Source organism: Rhinoderma darwinii, chromosome 6 (assembly GCF_050947455.1).
Source record: "Rhinoderma darwinii isolate aRhiDar2 chromosome 6, aRhiDar2.hap1, whole genome shotgun sequence".
NCBI lineage: Eukaryota > Metazoa > Chordata > Amphibia > Anura > Rhinodermatidae > Rhinoderma > Rhinoderma darwinii.
The window spans coordinates 134,494,611-134,515,972 of NC_134692.1; the positions used below are offsets into that span (position 1 = coordinate 134,494,611).

General features: G+C 44.0%; 2 protein-coding genes across 3 annotated transcripts in view; one reads left to right on the plus strand and one right to left on the minus strand.

Moving 5' to 3' along the window:
* Positions 1-16,905, plus strand: part of CAPN15 (calpain 15) — a 40,275-nt gene extending 23,370 nt beyond the window's left edge. For both annotated transcript variants that reach the window (XM_075830487.1, XM_075830486.1), the window contains exons 3-12: positions 2,710-2,918; positions 4,028-4,211; positions 4,301-4,524; positions 5,099-5,224; positions 5,311-5,463; positions 8,911-9,072; positions 11,231-11,463; positions 11,557-11,729; positions 11,921-12,099; positions 12,486-16,905. In XM_075830487.1, coding sequence (XP_075686602.1) covers positions 2,710-2,918; positions 4,028-4,211; positions 4,301-4,524; positions 5,099-5,224; positions 5,311-5,463; positions 8,911-9,072; positions 11,231-11,463; positions 11,557-11,729; positions 11,921-12,099; positions 12,486-12,663 — 1,821 coding nt within the window. In that variant the 3' untranslated portion in view covers positions 12,664-16,905. The remainder of the gene's footprint in view (positions 1-2,709; positions 2,919-4,027; positions 4,212-4,300; positions 4,525-5,098; positions 5,225-5,310; positions 5,464-8,910; positions 9,073-11,230; positions 11,464-11,556; positions 11,730-11,920; positions 12,100-12,485) is intronic.
* The window catches only part of ASB8 (ankyrin repeat and SOCS box containing 8), a 96,165-nt gene continuing 85,020 nt past the window's right edge, over positions 10,218-21,362 (minus strand). Inside the window, exon 5 of the mRNA XM_075830493.1 lies at positions 10,218-13,846. Within this exon, the coding sequence (XP_075686608.1) occupies positions 13,803-13,846 (44 nt within the window). The 3' untranslated portion in view covers positions 10,218-13,802. The remainder of the gene's footprint in view (positions 13,847-21,362) is intronic.

Consider the following 21,362-nt stretch of genomic DNA (forward strand, 5'->3'; position numbering starts at 1 on the left):
TACTACTGCTTGTACAGCGGGATCGGTCACGTGACGAAGAGTCGTATCATCATCATCAAAAAAGAATGTGCAACTAGACTTCCGGTCCCCCGGGAGCGCTATAAAAATCTATGAAAATCTCAGAATCAGCGCGACGTGGGACCGGAATGTATATTAGCGAGTGTATCACATACTGCAGGGAATACACGGATGATAATTTTTGGTCTCCACACATAACCCCTTTAAATTTCAACATGCCCGATACTTTTGATTGTTAAAAGATAAGCCGAAGGCAGAGGCGTCTGGCGGGGACTTTCTCCCTGAGAACACCTGCTCGCTCGGCCGAGCTGATAGTGCATCTGTATGGGGGAGTCGGGAGGAATAGCTGTCGGTCAAACATGTATTTGTCCGACCGCTACCTAAGATGTATGGCCGGCCTCATCCTCTAGAGCAGCAGGTTGGGGTGTATTGTAATGATTAATGTAATGTCAGCAAAATAGCTCTCCCTCAATTTCAAGGGCCCTTGATGTGTCGGACGTTCACTTACAGGGGTGTCACCTATAGAGAGAGAGTTTTTGCAGATTTTTTATTTCCCAGGGAGCATTGCCCAAAAGACCAGTGTCCGTTACGGGTCTGAGTGGGTTACCCACATCTGCTGTGCCATCATCTCACCCCGAGTGACCAACCAGTGTCTGTTCTGTAAGATCATCATCTCACCAGTCAGTGGTAACGCATCCCTGGCACCGTCGGCTCTTGTTCATTGTTGCGAGCAGCGATCTTGGTAACAATCGTGAATGTGGCCACGTTTCTGTAAAGCTTCGTCACCTGCACTGGACGACATTGTCAACAAGGAGACGTTAGACCCTGACACCAAACACAAACCCGACGCTGACGTCTTCTAAAACCCTATACAGTACAGGACACAATAACACAATGGTTTCTATTTAAAGTGCACCTGCCCGTGTGACAAGTGACGGAGGCGTGGGGGATTAACCCTATGAGTACTCACGCAAAAATCCATCAAACTATCATCCTCCGAGAACAGCAACCGTCATATGATTTCTGCTACACCCCCAAATACTGATCCTGGGGACCATGGCTGAAGGAACGCAGGTTTTGTTTACAAGATTGATTAGTCATGTCTGTTGTATCGTATATACAGTACGCCTGAACTCCGGCGGTAAGATGAAGTGCCCAGAGCTTCAAGCTGTGCCTTTACCCACTCTATGACTTACCAGGGGTTCCCTCCTACTACAAGTATTCATCTCCAATCTTAGTGCCCCCTCAGGTGGCACTTGGCCATCTTGAAGTGGTTAACCGGGCTATTAAAATTGATCAATTCATCAATAGTAGATCGGTGGTGGTCACTCTGTCGGCAACCCTGCCGATTAGCTGTTTCAAAGGGCTGCGGTACCCGTATGAGCGCCGCAACTTCTTCATTCATTGTTTACATGGTTCTTCCGTGCCGTTAACTTTGTAGCGGCTGTGCAAGGTATTGCACCACCTTTCCATTTACCGGAGAGTCGCGGCCCCTATAAACAGCTGATCTGGGGTGCCGACAGTCAGACCCCCACCAATCTAATATTGATGGCCATCAATTTTAATAACACGGACTACCCCTTTAAGTATGGCTATGGGAACAGGAATATCCTATTCAGCCTATTTTCTTGATAAGGCATCATGCACACGACCGTTTCTGTTTTGCGGACCGCAAAACTGATCCTAGTGGCTTCCATGTTCTGTCTGTGTTTTGGTGGTTTTTTTGCGGACCCATACACTAAAATGGGTGAGGCGGACAAGAATAAGACATGTTCTATAATTTTGCGGAACGGACACACAGATCCGCAGAAGAAAACAGATGTGTGCATCAACGGTTGTGTGTATGAGGCCGAAGAAGCGTACAGCGGTCATGACTCCTGATTTAAAAAGTCCAAATTCTTTTTTCAGCGCAGTCCGTCTGTGTGTATGGATCTCTAGGACGCGAACATTAAAGGAGAACTCCATTCTTTTACACTATTTCACAGTTTACATCTACTTTAAATATATCAAATTCCATTGCTAATCTTGTACTTTTAATAGTTCAAAGTTCCATTCAAAATGGCGCCGGTTTCCTGTTACCAAGGAGCAGTGTATTGTGGGAGGTCTGGTGACGGGAAGACAGTACGACATAGGTTGTAAATTATCATGATACAGAATCCAGCAAATCATCAGATTGTTTCAACCAGCAGAATCTTTGACTTTGGATGTGAAGGAATCCTGATATTAATCATGATTGGTGTAAGATAAGTAAAGCATCGTATTTGCAAAATAAGTCCACTTTTTACATCCATTTGAACTAAAGTGTGGGAAAAATATTGTATAAAAGTGGAGTTCCCCTTTAAGTAATGTTTTACATTGTATATACTTGAATATTTTGCTGTAGCTATTGGGTTTTGATCTGGTATTTTGTATTGTTTTTATACCTTCTCATCCTTACCTTTGCTTTCCTCAGTCTTCCAGCTTTTTGTCCTATTCTGTAGACGTCTCGATCCGTCGATCGCTGCAGTCATGGACTCAGGTGCTCCAAAGCCGCATTATTCCCCGTTCATTGCACGCAGCTGTACGACTCTCGGTGGATCTTCCTCTCCTCCTGTACTCACCATCTCTCGTTCTTTTCCTCCTCCTTCCCCTCCTAACACAATATACTAATACCCTTCCTGACAGTTGTCCTCTTGGCTGTCCCCATCCCAGAACAGAGTGAATTTTGTGGATGACAGCTTTCCTCCTGGCCCTCATTCTGTCGGCTTTCCGGACTCTGATAGCGTCCAACAAAGGGTGAAGCAGTGGCTACGACCGCAAGTGATTAACGGTAGCATCTTCAAAGAGCACGGAGTGAAATGGTCGGTCTTTCGTACACCGAGACCTTCGGACATACTGCAAGGGCTACTGGGAAACTGCTGGTAGGTACATATATACATGACATCGTCCTCAGGGTTATTATCTTAAAATCTGGTAAATGGCACCTTGCCAGTCGTGAAATTACCAGATTATCAGTTTCCCAAAAAATTGGGATCCAGCCTAGTTAATGCGAATCCTTGTTGGATTTGCAATTGGCCAAGACTTAAAGAGGTTCTGTCACCACATTATAAGTGCCCTGTCTCCTACATAAGGAGATCGGCGCTATAATGTAGGTGACAGCAGTGCTTTTTATTTAAAAAAAACTATCTATTTTCACCACTTTATTAGCGATTTTTAGATTTATGCTAATGAGTTGCTTAATGCCCAAGTGGGCGTTGTACAGAGGAGTGTATGACGCTGACCAATCAGCGTCATGCACTCCTCTCCATTCATGTCCTCAGCGCATAGGGATCCTTTTAGATCGCTATGTGCTGTCTTATCCTAACACATTAACGATACTGAAGTGTTTAGACAGTGAATAGACGTTCCATGGGATGTCTATTCACAGTCTCTGCACTTCATTACTGTTTTTGTGGTAGTTACAGCAGAGCAAGCGTGATCTCGCTGTAACCTGTCATTTACTTCGTAATCTCGCGAGATTACGAGTCCTCTGTTGTAACTACCACAGAAACAGTAACGAAGTGCAGAGATTGTGAATAGACATCCCGTGGAATGTCTATTCACTGTCTAAACACGTCAGTATCGTTAATGTGTTAGTATAAGACAGCGCATAGCGATCTAAAAGGATCCCTATGCGCTGACTAAATGAATGGAGAGCAGTGCTTGACGCCGATTGGTCAGCGTCATACACTCCTCTGTACCACGCCCACTTGGTCTAAAGTAAAAACACGCCCACTTGGGCATTAAGCAACTCATTAGCATAAATCTAAAATCGCTAATAAAGTGGTGAAAAAGAATTACTGCCACCTACATTACAGCGCCCATCTCCTTATGTAGGAGACAGGGCACTTATAATGTGGTGACAGAGCCTCTTTAACCCCTTGAGTCACTATAGCTTTAAATGTATAATAATCTTTGTTGGGCCACATGGATGATTGGTGATTCTGCTTTCAGTTATGCCAATGATAACGAGGACTTTTCATTCGTATAGGTTTCTCAGTGCGCTGGCCGTGTTGGCAGAAAGACCTGAACTGGTGGAGAGGGTGATGATCACGAGGACAATATGCTCAGAAGGAGCTTATCAGGTGCGACTATGCAAAGATGGCACCTGGAGCACCGTCCTGGTGGATGACATGTTGCCATGTGATGAAGCTGGGTATCTACTCTTTTCTCAGGTGAGTGGAAACCAAAACCCTGCTGTACGTGATATAGAACTCCGTCTTTGTTACGTATATGAGCGGCATGTGATATGTCTCCCATACAGGCCCAAAGAAAGCAGCTCTGGGTGGCCCTGATTGAAAAGGCGCTGGCAAAGCTTCATGGCTCCTACTTTGCCCTCCAGGCAGGTCGTGCCATAGAGGGCTTGGCCACCCTGACTGGAGCACCCTGCGAAAGCCTAATGCTTCAAGTCAGCTCCACTAATCCCCGAGAGGAGACGGTAGACACAGATCTCATCTGGGCCAAAATGCTGAGCTCTAAAGAAGCTGGGTGAGCGCAATAAATCACTAGCAGAATTCTATCCTTGTCCTTTTACCATACACTTTACCATATTACTGCCCGCTGGGAAGAATGGCCACTTCTATGCCAAGCGTGCACTTTAAAGGTGGGGTTTCATAAAAAACATTTATCACCCATCCTGTCTGATCGGAGAGGGTCTGACCGCTGGGAACCCCACCGATCCCAAGAACACCGATCCCGTAGTGCCCGATGTGAATGGTATGGGACTGCGCACGCTCCATTCACTTTCTATGGCGCTGCCGGAGAGAGCGAACCTCATCGCTCGGCAGCCCATAGAAAGTGAATGGAGCGTTGGCCGAGCATGCACAGTCCCGCTCCATTCACATAAGGCACTCTGGGGCCCCCCATGTTCTCAGGATTGGTGGGGGTCCCAGTGGTCAGATCCCCACCAATGAGACATTTATCACCTATCCAGTGGATGTGGTTACATTAAACTGAAGCAACCATATACCCATCAAACTGTGTGTATTGGATCCTTTCAATTGCCCCAAAGCTTTGAATCTGGTACGTGAAGCTCATTTGTGCTTCTCTCATGTTACTCCAGGTTTCTAATGGGGGCATCGTGTGGAGGTGGGAACATGAAGGTGGACGATGCGGCTTACGAAAGTGTCGGACTAAGACCTCGACATGCCTACTCCATACTGGATGTTCGAGATGTTCTTAGTCACCGGTAAGGATACATTGATTTAAGAACAGTGAAGACTGAGACTTTGTTTTCCTCTTCTTCTTCTTATTTGGGCTCTTCTTTTTTGGCAGCCTTCTCCGTCTCCGTAACCCCTGGGGTCGCTTCTCTTGGAACGGAAGCTGGTCAGACGATTGGCCCTTGTGGCCCACTCCACTCAAACATGAACTGATGCCCCATGGTAGCAGTGAAGGCGTCTTCTGGATGGAATACAGTGACTTTATCCGGTAAGTGAGCGCTCCTCGTCTTGTATCTTCTTTCATTGATTTTGTCCACGTTTGCAGAATCCTGGAAATCCACGTTTAATGTGTTTGGGCAGGTTATGGTTTTCGATCTATCCTGTAATGAGGGGAGAATAAGAATGATCTTGGTCAATCCATTGGCATCTCACTGTCACGTTTGCCAGCTACATTTGAGCCGACCGTCATTTCAAACACGGCAGTCGCCTGCAGAGAAATGTCAGAGCACGTGATATACAGTCATATATATCCACTCCGCACACGCTTCATATGAGATCCCAGCATGAGAAGTAGTGAACGAAACAACTGATATATTAAATTCGTTCTCAGTTTTCATTATGCATTCAATTCCTTGAGATGCTTGTGAATCCTACATTGCTTAACCCCTTAATGACCAAGGTATTTTTTTAAGTTTTTCCATCGTCGCATTCCAAGAGCTATAACTTTTTTTATTTTTGCGTCGACATAGCTGTATAAGGTCTTGTTTTTTGCGGGACAGGTTGTATTTTTTAATAGAACCATTTTGGGGGACATATTATTTATTGATTAACTTTTATAGTTTTTTTGGGGGGGAATAGAAAAAACCTGAAATTTCGCCACTCTTTTTTGCGTCCTAAATTTACGCCGTTTACCGTGTGGTATAAATAACACAATCATTTTATTCAGCGGGTTGTTACGATTGCAACGATACCAAATTTGTATAGATTTTTTTTATGTTTTACTACTTTTACACAGTAAAAACGCTTTTTTTTTTTTCAAAATTATTTGTTTTTTTTTCTCCATATTTGAAGAGCCATAACTTCTTTATTGTTCGTTTTTATTTTTTGCGGGACGACTTGTAGTTTTTATTGGTACCATTTTGGAGTAGATGCAACTTTTTGATCACTTTTTAAGTCAGGATTCACAGAAAACAGCAATTTTTCCATTGTTTTTTATTTTATTTTTTATGGCGTTCACCGTGCGGGTTAAATAATGTAAGAGCTTTATAGTCGGGGTCGTTACGGACGCAGCGATACCAAATATGTGTAACTTTTTTGCTTTATTTAGATTTTTTTTTAATAGTAAAGCAGTTTGTAAGGGGAAAGAGTTTTTGTTTTTTTTTTTCACATTTTTTTTTCACTTTTTTATTTTTTATATTAAACTTTTTTTAACATTTTTACTAGTCCCATTAGGGGCTATGACCCACTATGGCCTAGCAGGCATTCACTACAGGCGGAACTGGGGGCCTTTATTAGGCCCCCGGCTACCATCTGAGACATAGACACTCGGCAATCTTCTTGCCGGTTAGATGAGAGGGAGCTCCCTCCCTCTCTCCAAAACCACTCAGATGCGGCGCTCGCTATTGAGCGCCGCATCTGAGGGGTTAAACGGGTGAGATCTATACTTCTATCGATCTCACCTGTTGGAGCAGGGAGATCTGACAGCTCCTTGCTCTGTTGATTTATTCTGATGCAGCGACGTAAAAAGGCTTATGCATCAGAATAAAGCCCATTAGTGGCCGCCGTGAAAAGGCGTATTGGCGGTCACTAACGGGTTAAAGATGTACTCCCATCTGAAACATTTATGGTATATCCATAGGACCCTGACCGCCATCCCACCTGGTGAGGCTGCCACCGCATGCAGATGGAAAATTGATGGAGAGATGGCCATGCATGTGCGCCTCTCTCCATTCACTTCTCTGGGAGTTACAGAAACAGCCAAACAAGCGTGGGGCGGACCCCCTTTCTCCTGTGGATATGCCATAAATGTTTGAGATGGGAATACCACTTTAAAAAATAAAGTTCCCATGTGAATTCTTACCTGAAACATGACGTCTGAACTCCAGGTGGTTTCGTCTGCTTTCCTGATATCTGCTGGGATTTGCTTTGGCTGTTGCATAGCAACAGGCCATGAGTGCATTGGGTGACTACATCAGATCTCCATCCAGCTGTGTGATCTGTTGTTGTCACTGAGCGCTTCCAGGCCACGTTCTTTCCCTGCAGATGATTAAAAAAAAGAGCTGAAAAACTCTGCCTGCAGCGTGCTTTAAATATATAAGAGCTAATATTCTCAAGGGTGTAGGAAAAAGTTCACATATGTTGGCAGCCTGCCCCATGATCACAACTTTTCTGCTTTTATATCCCACTTGGACATCAGGGAAGATTTATCAATGTATTTATATCAGTTTCGTATTGAAAAATACATTTTAAAAACACGGTGAAGCCCTGTGCCGCTTTCTGACACGTCGGTGTGGCTTCAGATTCATGCCAAGTACGACTCATTCTCAAACATTTTCCGAAAACGCCAGGCCCAGCCAGGTGTTTTTAGCCTACCTCGGTTTCGTGAACCGGGCGAGCTCCCTATTGATGAGTCTCCCCCAAAATTCTTAGTGTTGCTGTGTTATGTTGTCCTAGAAGCATGATATTAATGAAGACCGCTGACCATAGACCAGATGTCTCGCCATCATTGCCAGTGAGACATCTGCCCACGCTCTAAATCCTCCACAGTGGTATAGCCGATCCTTCAGTTTTTTGTCATTTTATACCTAGCGATGTAAAAATGTTACCACCATGTAGTTATGTCACCATTGTCCCATATGTTTAGCTAATGGGATAGAAATTATACACAGTCGAGTCCCATTATTATGACCACCTTCTAATTTAGACGTTGGCAGCGCTTAGCCCATGAAGGAAGTGACGTGTCGTGGGCTGGCTTGGTGGGTATGTAAGGTGTGCGATCGGCTGTCTGATCACAAATCACTGGTTGTTGTCATGGCTAAAAGGGGCGGTTTCCTTGATGATTCACGTTTTCTGCTTCATCGAACGGATGGACATTGGCGTGTCAGGCGAAAAATATCAGAGAACAAACACCCGGCAACCATTGCTGGAGGAACACAAGCCGGTGGCGGCAGCGTTATGGTCTGGGGAATTTTTTCATGGTGTTCTCTGGGCCACTCATCCGCGTGGAAGGCTCTGAACCAATCTGGGTATGAATCCATCGTTGCAGGTCACGTCCCCCCATACATGCTGTTTGTCTTCCCTGGGGCAGATGGAATCTTCCAGAAAGACAATGCGACACGTCACCCGGCTAGAAATGTCCGACAATGGTTGGAAGAACACGACCAAGACTACCAAGTACTTCCCTGGCCCCCTAATACGTCAGACTTGAACCCAATTCAGCATCTGTGGGACCTCGATCGTCTTGTTTGCTCTATGGATCCTCCCCCACGCACCCTCCAGCAAATGTGGGATGTTCTGCAGTCAGCACGGCGCCAGATACCGGAGACCACCGACCAGCACCTTATTGAGTCACTGCCCGCCCGTCTAGTGCTGTCCGTGCTGCACACGGCGGTTACTCTGGATATTAGCTGCTGGTCATAATAATGGGACTCGACTGTGTATAATCTTAATACTTTCTTTATTGGCTATTCTAATCTTCCTATTTTGACACCCGCAGGTACTTTGACTCTGTTGATATCTGCAAGATCCACACTGACTGGCATGAAGTTAGAGTTCAAGGCACTTTCCCAAACAAAGCCTCAACCCCCGTGACTATAACATCCCTCACAGTGGTGGAGCGCACAGCCTTGGAATTCTCACTTTTCCAGGAAGGCAGCAGGTAAAAGACAATAATGATGTACTGAAGTTTCTTAAAAGGGGGATTCCGTTTTGTTCAAAGAGTCTCCCGATAATAAGCTAATCATACGTTGTCCCGTTGCTCCGCCCTGTAGTAAGCGTTTAATTTCCCTGCAGCGCCGCCACAGGGGAAGTGAAGCATTACACCGTTCACGTTAAAAACCATGAACTGCACATGTAGTGTACGAATGTATTCTGCTGACAACACAGGAAGAACATCTGCAAGGAATGTGATTTCTCCATGACTGTTCTTCCCTGTGTTTTGCTTCCTCATGTTCAGAGAGAGATTCGAGTAATAGAAGATATTAGACAATGGCTGATAATGCAGCTCCTTAATATGCCAGTGCAGACATCACCAAAGCTAAATCTCTGCATTAATAATAAATAGTTCATACCTCTCAAAGGTGTGTTGGGGCACACACCCAAATGGCATACAGCAAACATGCATCATCTAAGCTTTCCTGCCACTTTACGTAGCTTAAAGGGGTATTCCCATGATAAAGGGGTTGTCCAGTGCCTAAAAATTGATGGGCTATCCTAAGGATACGTCATCAATATCTGATCGGTCGGGGTCCGACTCCCAGGACGCCCGCCGCTCAGCTGTTTTGAAGGGGCCGCAGTGCTCGTATGCCTTCCCCTTCATTACTGTCACTGCTCGGACCGGCGATTCACAGTACGATCAGATAAGCAATGAAGGGGATGCAGTGCTGGTACGAGCGCTGCGGCCCCTTTAAAACAAGAGTTGGACCCTGATATTGATGGCCTATCGTGAGGATAAGCTATACATTTTTAGGGACTGGACAACCTTTTTAAGTATTTATGGCATATTTACAGGGGATACGGGCCTCTACATTGAATTGTATTGAGCGTGCGACCCCCTGTTCCACTGGTTAGGGTTCAATAAGTGGGACCCACACCTATCCGATAATTATGCCATATGCTTATTTATAGTTAAAAGTTATGCACTTTTCTGATATACTTTGGATTAATTCCTCATGGTTTTCAAGATCTTTTTATTTTAAGTCCTTTTTATATCTTTTTATTGATATATTTTCCAATACAAAATGTTCATCTATAAATTTGCGTCACACATAAAATAAATCACAATACAAACAGTAGAACAATTTTTCCCCCTAACCCAGAGCGAAGAAGGACATTTTTAAAAATAAATAAATATAAACATATATTTATCAGTTCACATTTTCAACCAAGGAGCTTTGTCACACCTGTGGATACCTCATTGCACCATCTTCCCCATCGCTGAGAGAATTTCTAGTTGCCTTCATATTTTTACATGTGACTCCCTCAAGATGGATATACCTTAGGACCGCTGCCTTCCATTCTTTCCGTCTCAGGGGCTCATTAGAAATCCAATGTTTCAGTGTAATTTTTTCTAGCAATATATAAACTACACCCAAATGATCTCTATTGTGAATTCTCCAGAGTTCTACATATAACTGGACTGCGCTCTGTCGCAACGTTATAAATTCTATTCAAAGCTTCCATAACCCTATTCCAATATCTTCTTCGCTTTGGGCAGTTCCACATCAAGTGGATCTAATCTCCCTGCAGGCCCTTACATCTTGGGCAACCACCTGTCTCTCTGGAACCCATTGTCATCATTCTAGTCGGTGTATAATCAACTCTGTGTAACAATAAGTTGAGAAACCCTTTGGGCAGGAAATATGGACAACAAGGGAACCACCTCACACATATTTAGCCACTGTACGTTCTCAATTTTCCCCACATCATTCTCCCATTTACCCACTAGGGGTCCCCAGTTCACCTCTGTTTCGGTTTTCAAGATCTCTGCTTGTAGTAATTGAATGGCAAGCTTTGCTTTCTTCCAGAGAATGGAAATGTGTCTTGGTCATGTGATGTACGGCTCATACAGTTATCAAAGCTTTGTCTTGTAAGAAGCATGCAGCTGTGTGAGCGTCCCATAACATTATTCTGGAAGAAACCGAGTGAATACAAGTTATGCTATAGCCAAACTAGATGTGTATACTCTGCTGGGGCGTACGATCCTATGATTTATTAAGTATTCGTTCTGAATGTTCAGTTTATTCTGCGGCATTTCCTATCGTACATGGTCTTGAGTCCTTTCCTTGCTGTCTAATAACTGCTCTGCCTGTCTATAGACGGTCAGACACTGTGGACAGTCACCTACTAGACCTCTGCATCATGGTATTCCGGGCATCTCATGGCGGTACGGGGAAAGTGATGTTGGGGCGGCTGATGGCGCACAGCAAAAGGGCGGTAAAGAAATTTGTGGGATGCGACGTGATGCTGGAACCTGGAGAATACGCTGTGGTGTGTTGTGCCTTCAACCACTGGCAGACCTTAAATCTGGGTGGTTCATCTACAGTTCAAGGTAAGGACATGTCTGCTTTGATAGATTTGTGCGAGGAAAGACTTTAAGGACTTATTTGCAATCTGACCGATCACATTTGTCTTTGTATTTTAGCGTCCAGTCCCACAGGTAGCAGTAATAATCGCCACTCAGCTGCAGACCCCATGGGGTATGTCTTGGCCATTTTTAGTTCCCGGCTTGTCATGGTTGAGCAAGTGGAAGCACAACCAACAACGCTGGCCGATGCCGTTATCCTGCTGACAGAAGACAAGGGGGACCGGCACGAGGTAGAGACTTGCCGTGATAATTTACTGCCTCTCGGCAGAAATCGATAATTCATTATTTCTCACATCAGTCACTTTATTACCTCGCTCTATTTGGCCTTTACCTCACAGCCACTTTCTTCTGTCTGTCTAATCCTCCCTATGTGCTGCATGGAGTTTTTAGTATTCTTTGCTGAGGTGTTTTCTTTCCACAGGGTCGGGAGGGGATGACCTGCTATTATCTAACGCACGGATGGGCCGGGCTTATCGTGGTTGTAGAAAATCGCCATCCCAAGTCTTTTCTGCACATCCAGTGCGATTGCACAGACAGCTTTAACGTCGTGTCCACTCGAGGCAGCCTCAAAACCAGCGACAGCGTCCCCCCACTACACAGGTGAGCGCTCTAAACCAGCCAACCTCTTCATCTGTCTTCATTTCTTCTCTATTAAACGCCTCCTCGTCAATATAGGTGTAATATCAATGTGTATTGTATATACTGTACCCTTGAACAGTGCAACGAAACTGGTAAGCTGCCTCTGTGACACAGTCCTAAACCATAGCTAATGTATAAGTGGATCGCGCTAGGATTGGATGAATTGGATTTTATCCCATCTGACCCTTTGTTTTCCTAAAGGATAGGCGGCACCTGCTATGTCTGGCAGTCCCTTATCTAATTCACCCATCCCCCATTGATACAACAGGCCTGTTTAATGAACTGTATGGATATGCTATTGATATTTTATTCCAATTTTTTTTTTATATTCTTCTTTTCCATCTCAGGCAGGTGCTGGTCATTTTGTCTCAGTTGGAGGGAAACGCTGGCTTTTCTATTACTCATCGACTGGCACACCGGAAAGCTAACCAAGCTTCTCTGAATGACTGGATGTCCAGCAAAGGGACCCACAGTCCTCCATTGTCTGCGGAGGTGTCCGGCTTGCATGGTCCCCGACCTCTATGACAAATCCAGAAGGAGATATCCCCTGGGGGGGCTTGATTGCCCAAGTTCAGTGGGAGCACTTTACAGACTAATATACAATTCCCGGGAAACTACACTTGAAATCTACTCAGGACTTTTATCCTGTGTTGACAGGGACCCTATCCCATCCTGGAATCCTTCACCTGATACCTTTACCCCCTTTTTGTTTGCTTTTAATGTACCACACTGTAAACATGAAATTGGGACGATCTTGCGTTCTTACGCCTCAAAATTAAAGATTTGCCCCGTGTTCGCTTACAGTGCACACAGTAGAAGGTTTGGTCAGTATTCGGCCTACAAAATATGGTTGCGTTCTCATAGATATTGGTTCCATCTCCAAAATGCCTGTCTGCACTGTAAGTCGCTGAGTAGTATACTTCTCTCACTTTGTACTTTTTCCCTACAAGATACAGATACATTGGCTCTTCTTTTAAGATGTGCATTTTAATTTTTCTTGGATCTCTAAAACAGGATGCTATGGCTGCTAGTTCCCTTTCATGACCCTAAAGGACACCCCATTAATTCTTGCAATATGCATGGACGCAAGCTTTAACTTAGCAAGTGGTGGAAAAACGGAGAAAAAAAAAAAAGACTGCTGCAACAATTCTGTACTCGAAACGCACAGTGTAATATTCTGCCACATTCCTGTATCCGCATCCTACAGCCTTACCGAGTCTTAATGATCACATGGAGCTTACTTATCATACATCAGAATAAGGGCGATATTACCCACCGTCATGCAATAAATCCAAAATCATCATATTTTTTTATAGTCCAGTAAGGAAAATGCAGCCATTTTACCAGAGATACAGAAATCCTGCACGTTTGCAAAACAGGGTAAGTATGGAAACAAATCTGTATCCTGAAGAAAATCCATCTTTTTATCATGTCAAAAAGAAAATATAGTCTTTAAATGCAATTTCTGTATAGAAATTATGAACGTAGGCCTTTCCACCGCATCTTATAGTCATGTGACTTGTCAAGGCGGCGGACAACGAACTTATAGACTTCTGTTCTGAGTCGCCACTTGTCAAAGCCCCAGAAGGGAGACAATACCCCCGGTAGTCCGCTCCCCCTCAAATGTTTTATTCTTGGCTGCAGCTACCAATGAGCATCTTCATCTAGCTGCAAATGTGCTGGTTGCCTATGACCAAAAAGCGCCCTCCTGCAAACAGAGAAAATACAAATATTCATTAAGGAGGTACTCCACCAGCATGATATGGCAGAAGGAGAAAATGTCTAGAATTGCAAATTTTCTGTTCAGCGGCAATTCTGCATTGAGCTAAATACCCGAGTAATCTTGAGACAGACTAGTTGCTAGGGATGAGCTGCCTGACAACCCAGTATAAAAAGCTGTGGTTGTTAGGCAGCATATCCTTAGCAACCAGACAGTCAGACTTGACAAAACTGCTTGGCATTATGCCTGGCAGCAGTTATTCCATACTGATTTCCCATCTCGGCCTGTGATATTAACCAGATTTTTATATAAAAAAAAAAATCTCTTTAAACGTTTCAAATGAATAATTACAATGTGAAAATGCTGTTTAATGGAGTTTCCCTTAAAATGAATGTTATATGTACACCATTTAACCAAAAAATTGCAAGTATGCCCATAGGTGCCAGTATTGAGAGCTGTCGTGGTTTATCAACTGAGAAATGGAAGGGCCTCCAGATTCTGGACAGCATTCATAGATCCTGGGCAACACGTGGTGGCTTACAAGACTACGAACCCACTATTTCTATACTTTACAGGGAATTGGGGGGGTTTGCTACTTCACGCTTTAAGTCTCAGGGAAAGAAGGGCTGCTCACTCATTCCCATCCCTTATAGATTGACCCCTGGTCCGCCTTGTGCTCCCTAAAACATGCTGAATTCTAGTACACTGGGTTGTGTTTTTTTATACTATGTCGTGTTCATGAATATGATTTATGCTGAAGAGAACTGTAATTAAGGTACTGTATATAATCTGAGATTACGCCTGCCTGGTTTGAGACTGCCAACTGTGGGCACTTGATCAGTGCATTCATTGCTGTGAACCCAGGATTTGGGGAGGAACCACAATTTTTTTTCCTTTGTACAAATCTCATTCATTCCATATCTAGGCTCTGAATTTCACCACGACAAGTCTGTAGTCATTAGGGACTATGCAAAAAAAAAAGTCTGGACCATCTCGATACTTTCTTGGGTTGACCATGCTCCGATCCGTATGATCTGTTTGTGGCCGACCCATGGTGTAGGGGGCATTTCTTATGCATAAATAACGGGCTGCCTTAGGGACTTGTGCACCCTTCAAAATTATTTCCCCCTAAAGTCAGAAACAAACCCAAATATAAGACTCCTGTGAATGGTGACAATTTCTGTACAGTGCCGCAGAATATGTTGGCGCTATATAAGCAACAATTATATATATATACAAAAAAAAGTAGGCGCTTGCATTGTTCTCCACTTTTGAGGTGTTTAAAAATTTGTTTCGGCCGTCTCTTCAATATATCTCTTTCTGGGTGGCATGACCAGGCAAATGCGCCATTCAGAAGACTGAGAAGCTGGTGATGACCCCAGCTGTAATAGGGGGGCATATTTCCCAGAAACCGATATTACTCTGAAATGGATGAATAGAATTTTTAACAACTAGACAGAGGTAGACAACTCAAAGACTTTTATTTAATGTTGACTTTAGGGAGAAATTTCCCTTTTATCGTCTACTAGACCTTCCAAAAATGGTGGCACGGAATAAATGCCCATATTTTCTCAATGACAAGTAACCCTATAGCGCTTCTGTGTCATAAAGCACCTACTGCACCTTTAATAGTCGAGTGTCATTTTTTTTTCACCAGCAACGTATATTTGTCGCAAAAACAAAAAATAACATTGACTGACTAAATCCATTTTCACGTATTTCCGCTTTCCTTCATTTTCTAGAGCGCCAATTCAGTGTACAAACCCATCCCTACATACAATTTAACGTATGATAAAATATACATGGTCCCATGTGGTCTTGTAATTCATTCATTGGAGGGCATTTTTTAATAGTTCAAAGCAAAATGGTCACATTGCCGTTGGCAGCAAGTCTGATCACCAACTGGGCAACATAATTACTTTTAAAAAAACTGCACATGAGCCCAAAGGCCGCGATTTTATGCACAAAACCTCTTGTTATTACACAGCCTATTAATTTATTAAAACGAAGGAGTTTTGCTTTTCAGCCATCAGTTTCATCCCACAAAATGTCTGCCATTACTGTGTTTGGATGACAAGTGGCCCTGTTGCTCATAGCAACCAATCAGAGTTCAGTTTTCATTTCTTCAGTGCAGTTTATAAAATGAAAGCTGAGCTCTGATTGTTTGCTATGACTACAAGACTAGTTTTTCTGTGAGGTAGATTTGGTACATGAGGCCTAGTGTTTACTAAGAGTTTAGAGGGGACGTTTCTTGTATAACTGATATAATTTAGCTGATTTTAAATGTTTGTTTGTCATTTCTACCAAAGCTGCTAAATAATTTTGGGCTGTGTTCATTTACTTTCATTTATCATTTCAATCAATGGTAATGTTACAGTGCAAATGTAAAATTCAGTACATGTGATGCCAAAATGGCCCCTTCTTGTAGTTTCCTGTCGGAGTCCAACATGAGTCAATCCCATATCTATTGTTAAAGGAGTTTTCCGACCCCCTAAAAATCAATTCAAGATGTTTAATAATTTTTTTTTAGAGCTCGTTAAACCCTTTTAATCTAAGGGCCTTATGTCAAAACTGAAAATAATAATTTCCCTGTTGCCCATAGCAACCAATCATTTGCCAGCTTACATATTCCCATTGCAGTTTAGAAAATGGAAACTGCAATCTGATTGGTTGCTATGGTAGCACATAGGGCCCAGTGTCGTCCTGTAGCACAACTTAGGGGTTAGGAAATCCAGTGGTCGGCGCATCGAATTGTTACCGTTTTCCTTTTTTATGTTGAGAATTTTTAGAACTCCCTACAAAGCCTTTCTTCTCCCCTAAAGACATTTCCCTCGTCTACCCTGTCAGCTGTATATTAGGGTCCCTCGTCTCTCCGTCTGCCACAACTGGGAAATATTTGAAACTTGTATATATTGTTCAGCTGTAATAAATCAGAATGCTATTTTATCAACTTATATACTCAGATTGTATAGATAGATACATTTTGGGTGGCCTACGCTCCCATCTCAGGTTCTTTCGGACCAAATAAAGATTTTGTTTTTTAAAAATGTCTCATGGGTTTGTATTGACACATACTAAGTTACTAAGAGAAAGAGAAAATGGTGGGCCCTTGAAGGGGTTTGACTTTTAAATGATTGATATGGTGTGATTGAGTGGACTGATCACAGGGACCACCCACTGATTGAGAGGATCCTGATCGTCGTTCCTGCCTTGCTTCTTCTCTTGTGAACTCCTAATTAGTGCACAGGGAAAAAATGCAAGAAGGCTGAAATCCGCTTGTAAAGTCTTGTGGTACAAGCTACTGTCGTGTTTCTTTAGTCTAATGCCTCATGCACGTGACCGTTGTGCCACTCGGACCGTTTTTGAATCGGGTCCGTGAAAAATAGTCAGAGTCTCCGATCCGGGGAAAGATCGAACATGTCCTATCTTTCCTCGGATCACTGACGGGACTCGGACGGCGCAAGAAACAGAAGAAAAAAATTAACGAAATAATCAAAGAGGTTGGAACCTCTGGTGGATCACAGATTTTATATTCCCTTTAGGGGGGATTCACACGAACGTGTATTCGGTCCGTGCGGGCCGCGTGGTTTTCACGCGCCACGCAAAGACCAATACAAGTCTATGGGGCAGTACAGACAGTCCGTGCTTTTTGCGCAGCGTTTGTCTGCTGCGCAAAAAATGTGACAGGTTCAATATCTCCGCGTATTTCGCGCATCACGCACCCATTGAAGTCAATGGGTGCGTGAAAACCACGCAGGTCGCACGGAAGCACTTCCGTGCGAACCGACTGAAACAGCGCACCAGCTGTCAAAAGGATGAATGTAAACAGAAAAGCACCACGTGCTTTTCTGTTTCCAAACATCCAAATGGAGTGTCTTTGAGATGAGCGAACCCGGACAATCGAACCGAACTTCACCGGGTTCGGCCGAACTCGTTTTGGCCGAACCCGGCAAAAAAAATTCCGGTACGCGACGTCAGGAGATAGTCACTGTCCAGGGTGCTGAAAGAGTTAAACTGTTTCAGCACCATGGACAGTGACTACCGATCCCAATAAACATGAACCTGTAAAATAAAAAACCAAGTTCTCACCGATAACTCCCGGCTTCTTCCTCCAGTCTGACCTCCCAGGATGACAATTCAGTCCAAGTGACAGCTCCAGCCAATCACAGGCCAAGCACAGGCTGCAGCGGTCACATGGACTGCCGCGTCATCCAGGGAGGTGGGGCCCGATGTCAAGAGAGGCGCGTCACCAAGGACGCGTCACCAAGGCAACGGCCGGGAAGTTCTTGGTAAGTACGAACTTTTTCTTTTTTTTAACAGGTTGCTGTATATTGTGTTCGGCATTCACTGTCGAGGGTGCTGAAAGAGTTACTGCCGATCAGTTAGCTCTTTCAGCACCTTGGACAGTGACGGGCGTCGACTAGCCTCATCTCTATGATGGCGGCTGCGCGAAAATCATGCAGCCGCGCATCATACACGGATGACACACGCAGCTGTCAAATGGTTTTTGCGCGCGCAAAACGCTGCGTTGTTTGCGCGCGCAAAAACGCAACGTCCGTCTGTATCTGCCCTTACTGTGTGAGGAGCTTTCCATTGTTCCCATTGTCACCCCCTACTTAGAAATGCTCTTTGTATGGCCTTTCCAAGACAAGTGGGGGATGGGAAGTGAAAACTCTTCCGAGCACAATTCTGGTTCAGAACTTTGGGTGCCATGTATATGGCACAAGCTCTAACTACTAGAATACTACCCTGGATCTGAGCCGAATTTTGAAACGAACCAGAGTTTTTGAATGTATTAAAGGGGTTGTCTGCTTTTGACGATCCTTTTTGTACTCTGTGAGGGAACGTGTCAAGTATTCAATTCTTCTGCAGTGCCCCCATATGGAAAATTAAGTATTACACATTTAAAAACAATGCACATGTTGGATCCTCCAGAGTAAGAGATGCTCTTTGTAGCTGCTCTAGCTAATAGATGATGGTCCCTGAACAGGGACTCCGTTTTCTCTACTAGGCAGTAGTGTATTTCCAATGGAGGCAAATCTTGGAGCCCATGGACAGGGTGGTCCAGGGTCGAATGGCCCCGACCTGCCTCTTCCCACCCCAGTAATAGCTACTGGGCCCCTAGATTCAATTGTATCGGCGTCCCTAAGACACGGATACAACATTTGATAATGTTCTAGGCTCCCTGCACCACAACAGCGCCTACATTGTGACGCAGGAAGCACCATAACATTGCGGCGTTCTGCCGCAGCAGAAGGGCACAGAAGGCCAGGCCTTACCTGTGAGGCAGCAGTGCTGGATGCTTGGCCGGTGACTATTCCATTTCTTTCTAGTAGGGGGGGGGGGGTAATTCGGGGGGTATAAAGTGGGATGCTTAATTCAGGGGGCACATTGAGGGCCAAGTTTTATTTATGGGTACAGTGTTGGGCAACTTTTATTAAGGTGGCATATTTTTGTATTCAGGGGCACATCGTGGGGTATATATTTTATTCAGGGGCACACTGTCATTTTTTGTTCATGGGTGCTATATGTGAATTTTCAGGGGCACAGTGTGAGGATATGCAGAAAATGTCAGGAGTGGAAGACATCTGGGTGGTAAACTCTGCAAAGAAGTCTGGGGAAGCCATCATGGCGGTCTGGAACAGATGGAGAAGAAAAGCAAGGTGAACGGCTCCAGTCAAAGAAGAAGTCGCCTGTGAGTCACTGAATATAAATATTTATTCTGCCTCTGATCAGTGCTGTAGTCACCCTTATGGTCTACAGCGAGATGATGGGTTGTAGCAGTCGGAGGATGCAATTCTGACACATGCTATGTGATCCTTTTGATTTCTATGTACGCCCCTGCTAATAGGGTATTGAAAAACATGTCAGAAGAGTCTTAGAAATGCTTTTTAGTAGATTCTTGTAGAACTGGTTCATCCAGGTCACTCTGGATTTGTTAATGGCTGTAATAGATCAGATGATGGGCTTGTAACCATTAGAAAAATAATCCTAGCTAGGTACGCCGCTATCTAGTATAATCTCCACAGCGACGGAATAACTTCAGTATTCGAGTTCACCGAGCATCTTAAAAGCCTCTAAACCTAAACTAGGCTCTCTATATAAAAAAGTGGTCATCCAGTCGTTTAAATAAAGATTGCTAATTGTACAATGAAAAGTTCTGCAACTTTCTAATATACTTTGTTTCGATTCCTCATCTTTTTCAAGATCTCTGTTTGCTGTAAGTGAGTGGAAAAAAACTGTTTATTTTCAGAGGCTGAAAACCTGTACAGTCTTAATATTTCACAGCTGAGGGTTTGCTACAATGTGTTTTTTAATGTCACACTGCTAAAAATGCCCTGTTGCTTAGGCTTTACAACATATGTGATTCTGCATCTTCCCAGCAGGGGGAGCACTTGTACCGCAGAATATATTCTTAATCCATAGACAACCCAGAGTAGTCACAGACAGCATAGTATTGGAATTACTAGTATATCTGATCGTTAACCTTTTCCTGACTGGGATATAATGAATATAACCTGGTATTATTATGACGGTTAGCCTATGTCCTGTATGTAGACATGGTGTCATGTATGGCTTTGTGTCCATCTTTGCCATCAGCGGTGTTCCAGTTTGGTTGGAGGACAAAAGTATTGATTTTAAGGACATGGCTGCCCATGGGACTGACTGCCAGACTGGCATGCCAGCCTGTCCATGCAGCAATTATAATTGCAATGAGTGTGTTGAGTACCTAGAGGAATAAACGGAATCAACTTAAAGGGCGCAATTCACATCGGTAGAGGTGTTTGTGACTCACTATGCCCAGGAAATGTGATCTTTTGCCCACGGCACCTAGTAAGAGGCCAAATGCTATTTTGTAAGTGCAGGTTGGCTGCTATGGGCAGTACTACTTTAGCTGAGGATGTTAAGTAATATACAATTAAAGGAGTTGTCGGGGATTAGCAAAGACATGGCTACTTGGTTCTGGAAACAGCGCCACTCTTGTCCTTAGGCTGTGTGTGGTATTGCAGCTTCATTTGTTAATGGCGCTGAGCAGTAAAACTACACACATCCTTGGGACAAGAGTGGCACTGTCTTTGGAGGAAAAGCACTAGTATGAAAATTCCCCTTTGCCGATACCCTCAGCTGTAGCGCTTTGCCTGGCCGGCGTATACTTTTTCTAATCGTTTGAGGTACAGGTTCTGTATCATGTTTTCCGACTTGACAAAGCATAGCCCCCATGCTACAGAGTCCCAGAACCTGCTGCAAGTAGGAAAGTAGTTAGGTTAAATCTGGATTTCCCCTTTAAATAAGGCCCCATGCACACGACCGTAGATTTCGTCTGTAATTACAGTCCGCAATTACGGATCCATTCACTTCTATTGTCCACGGACACCTTCCTGTATATTAACGGGAAGGTGTCCGTGCCTTACAAACCTGTCCTATTTTTTTATTTTATGGACCGTGCTCTATACTGTAGTGTTTTCCTAGAACCTACAAACAACTGTGTATGGTATTTGCCTGG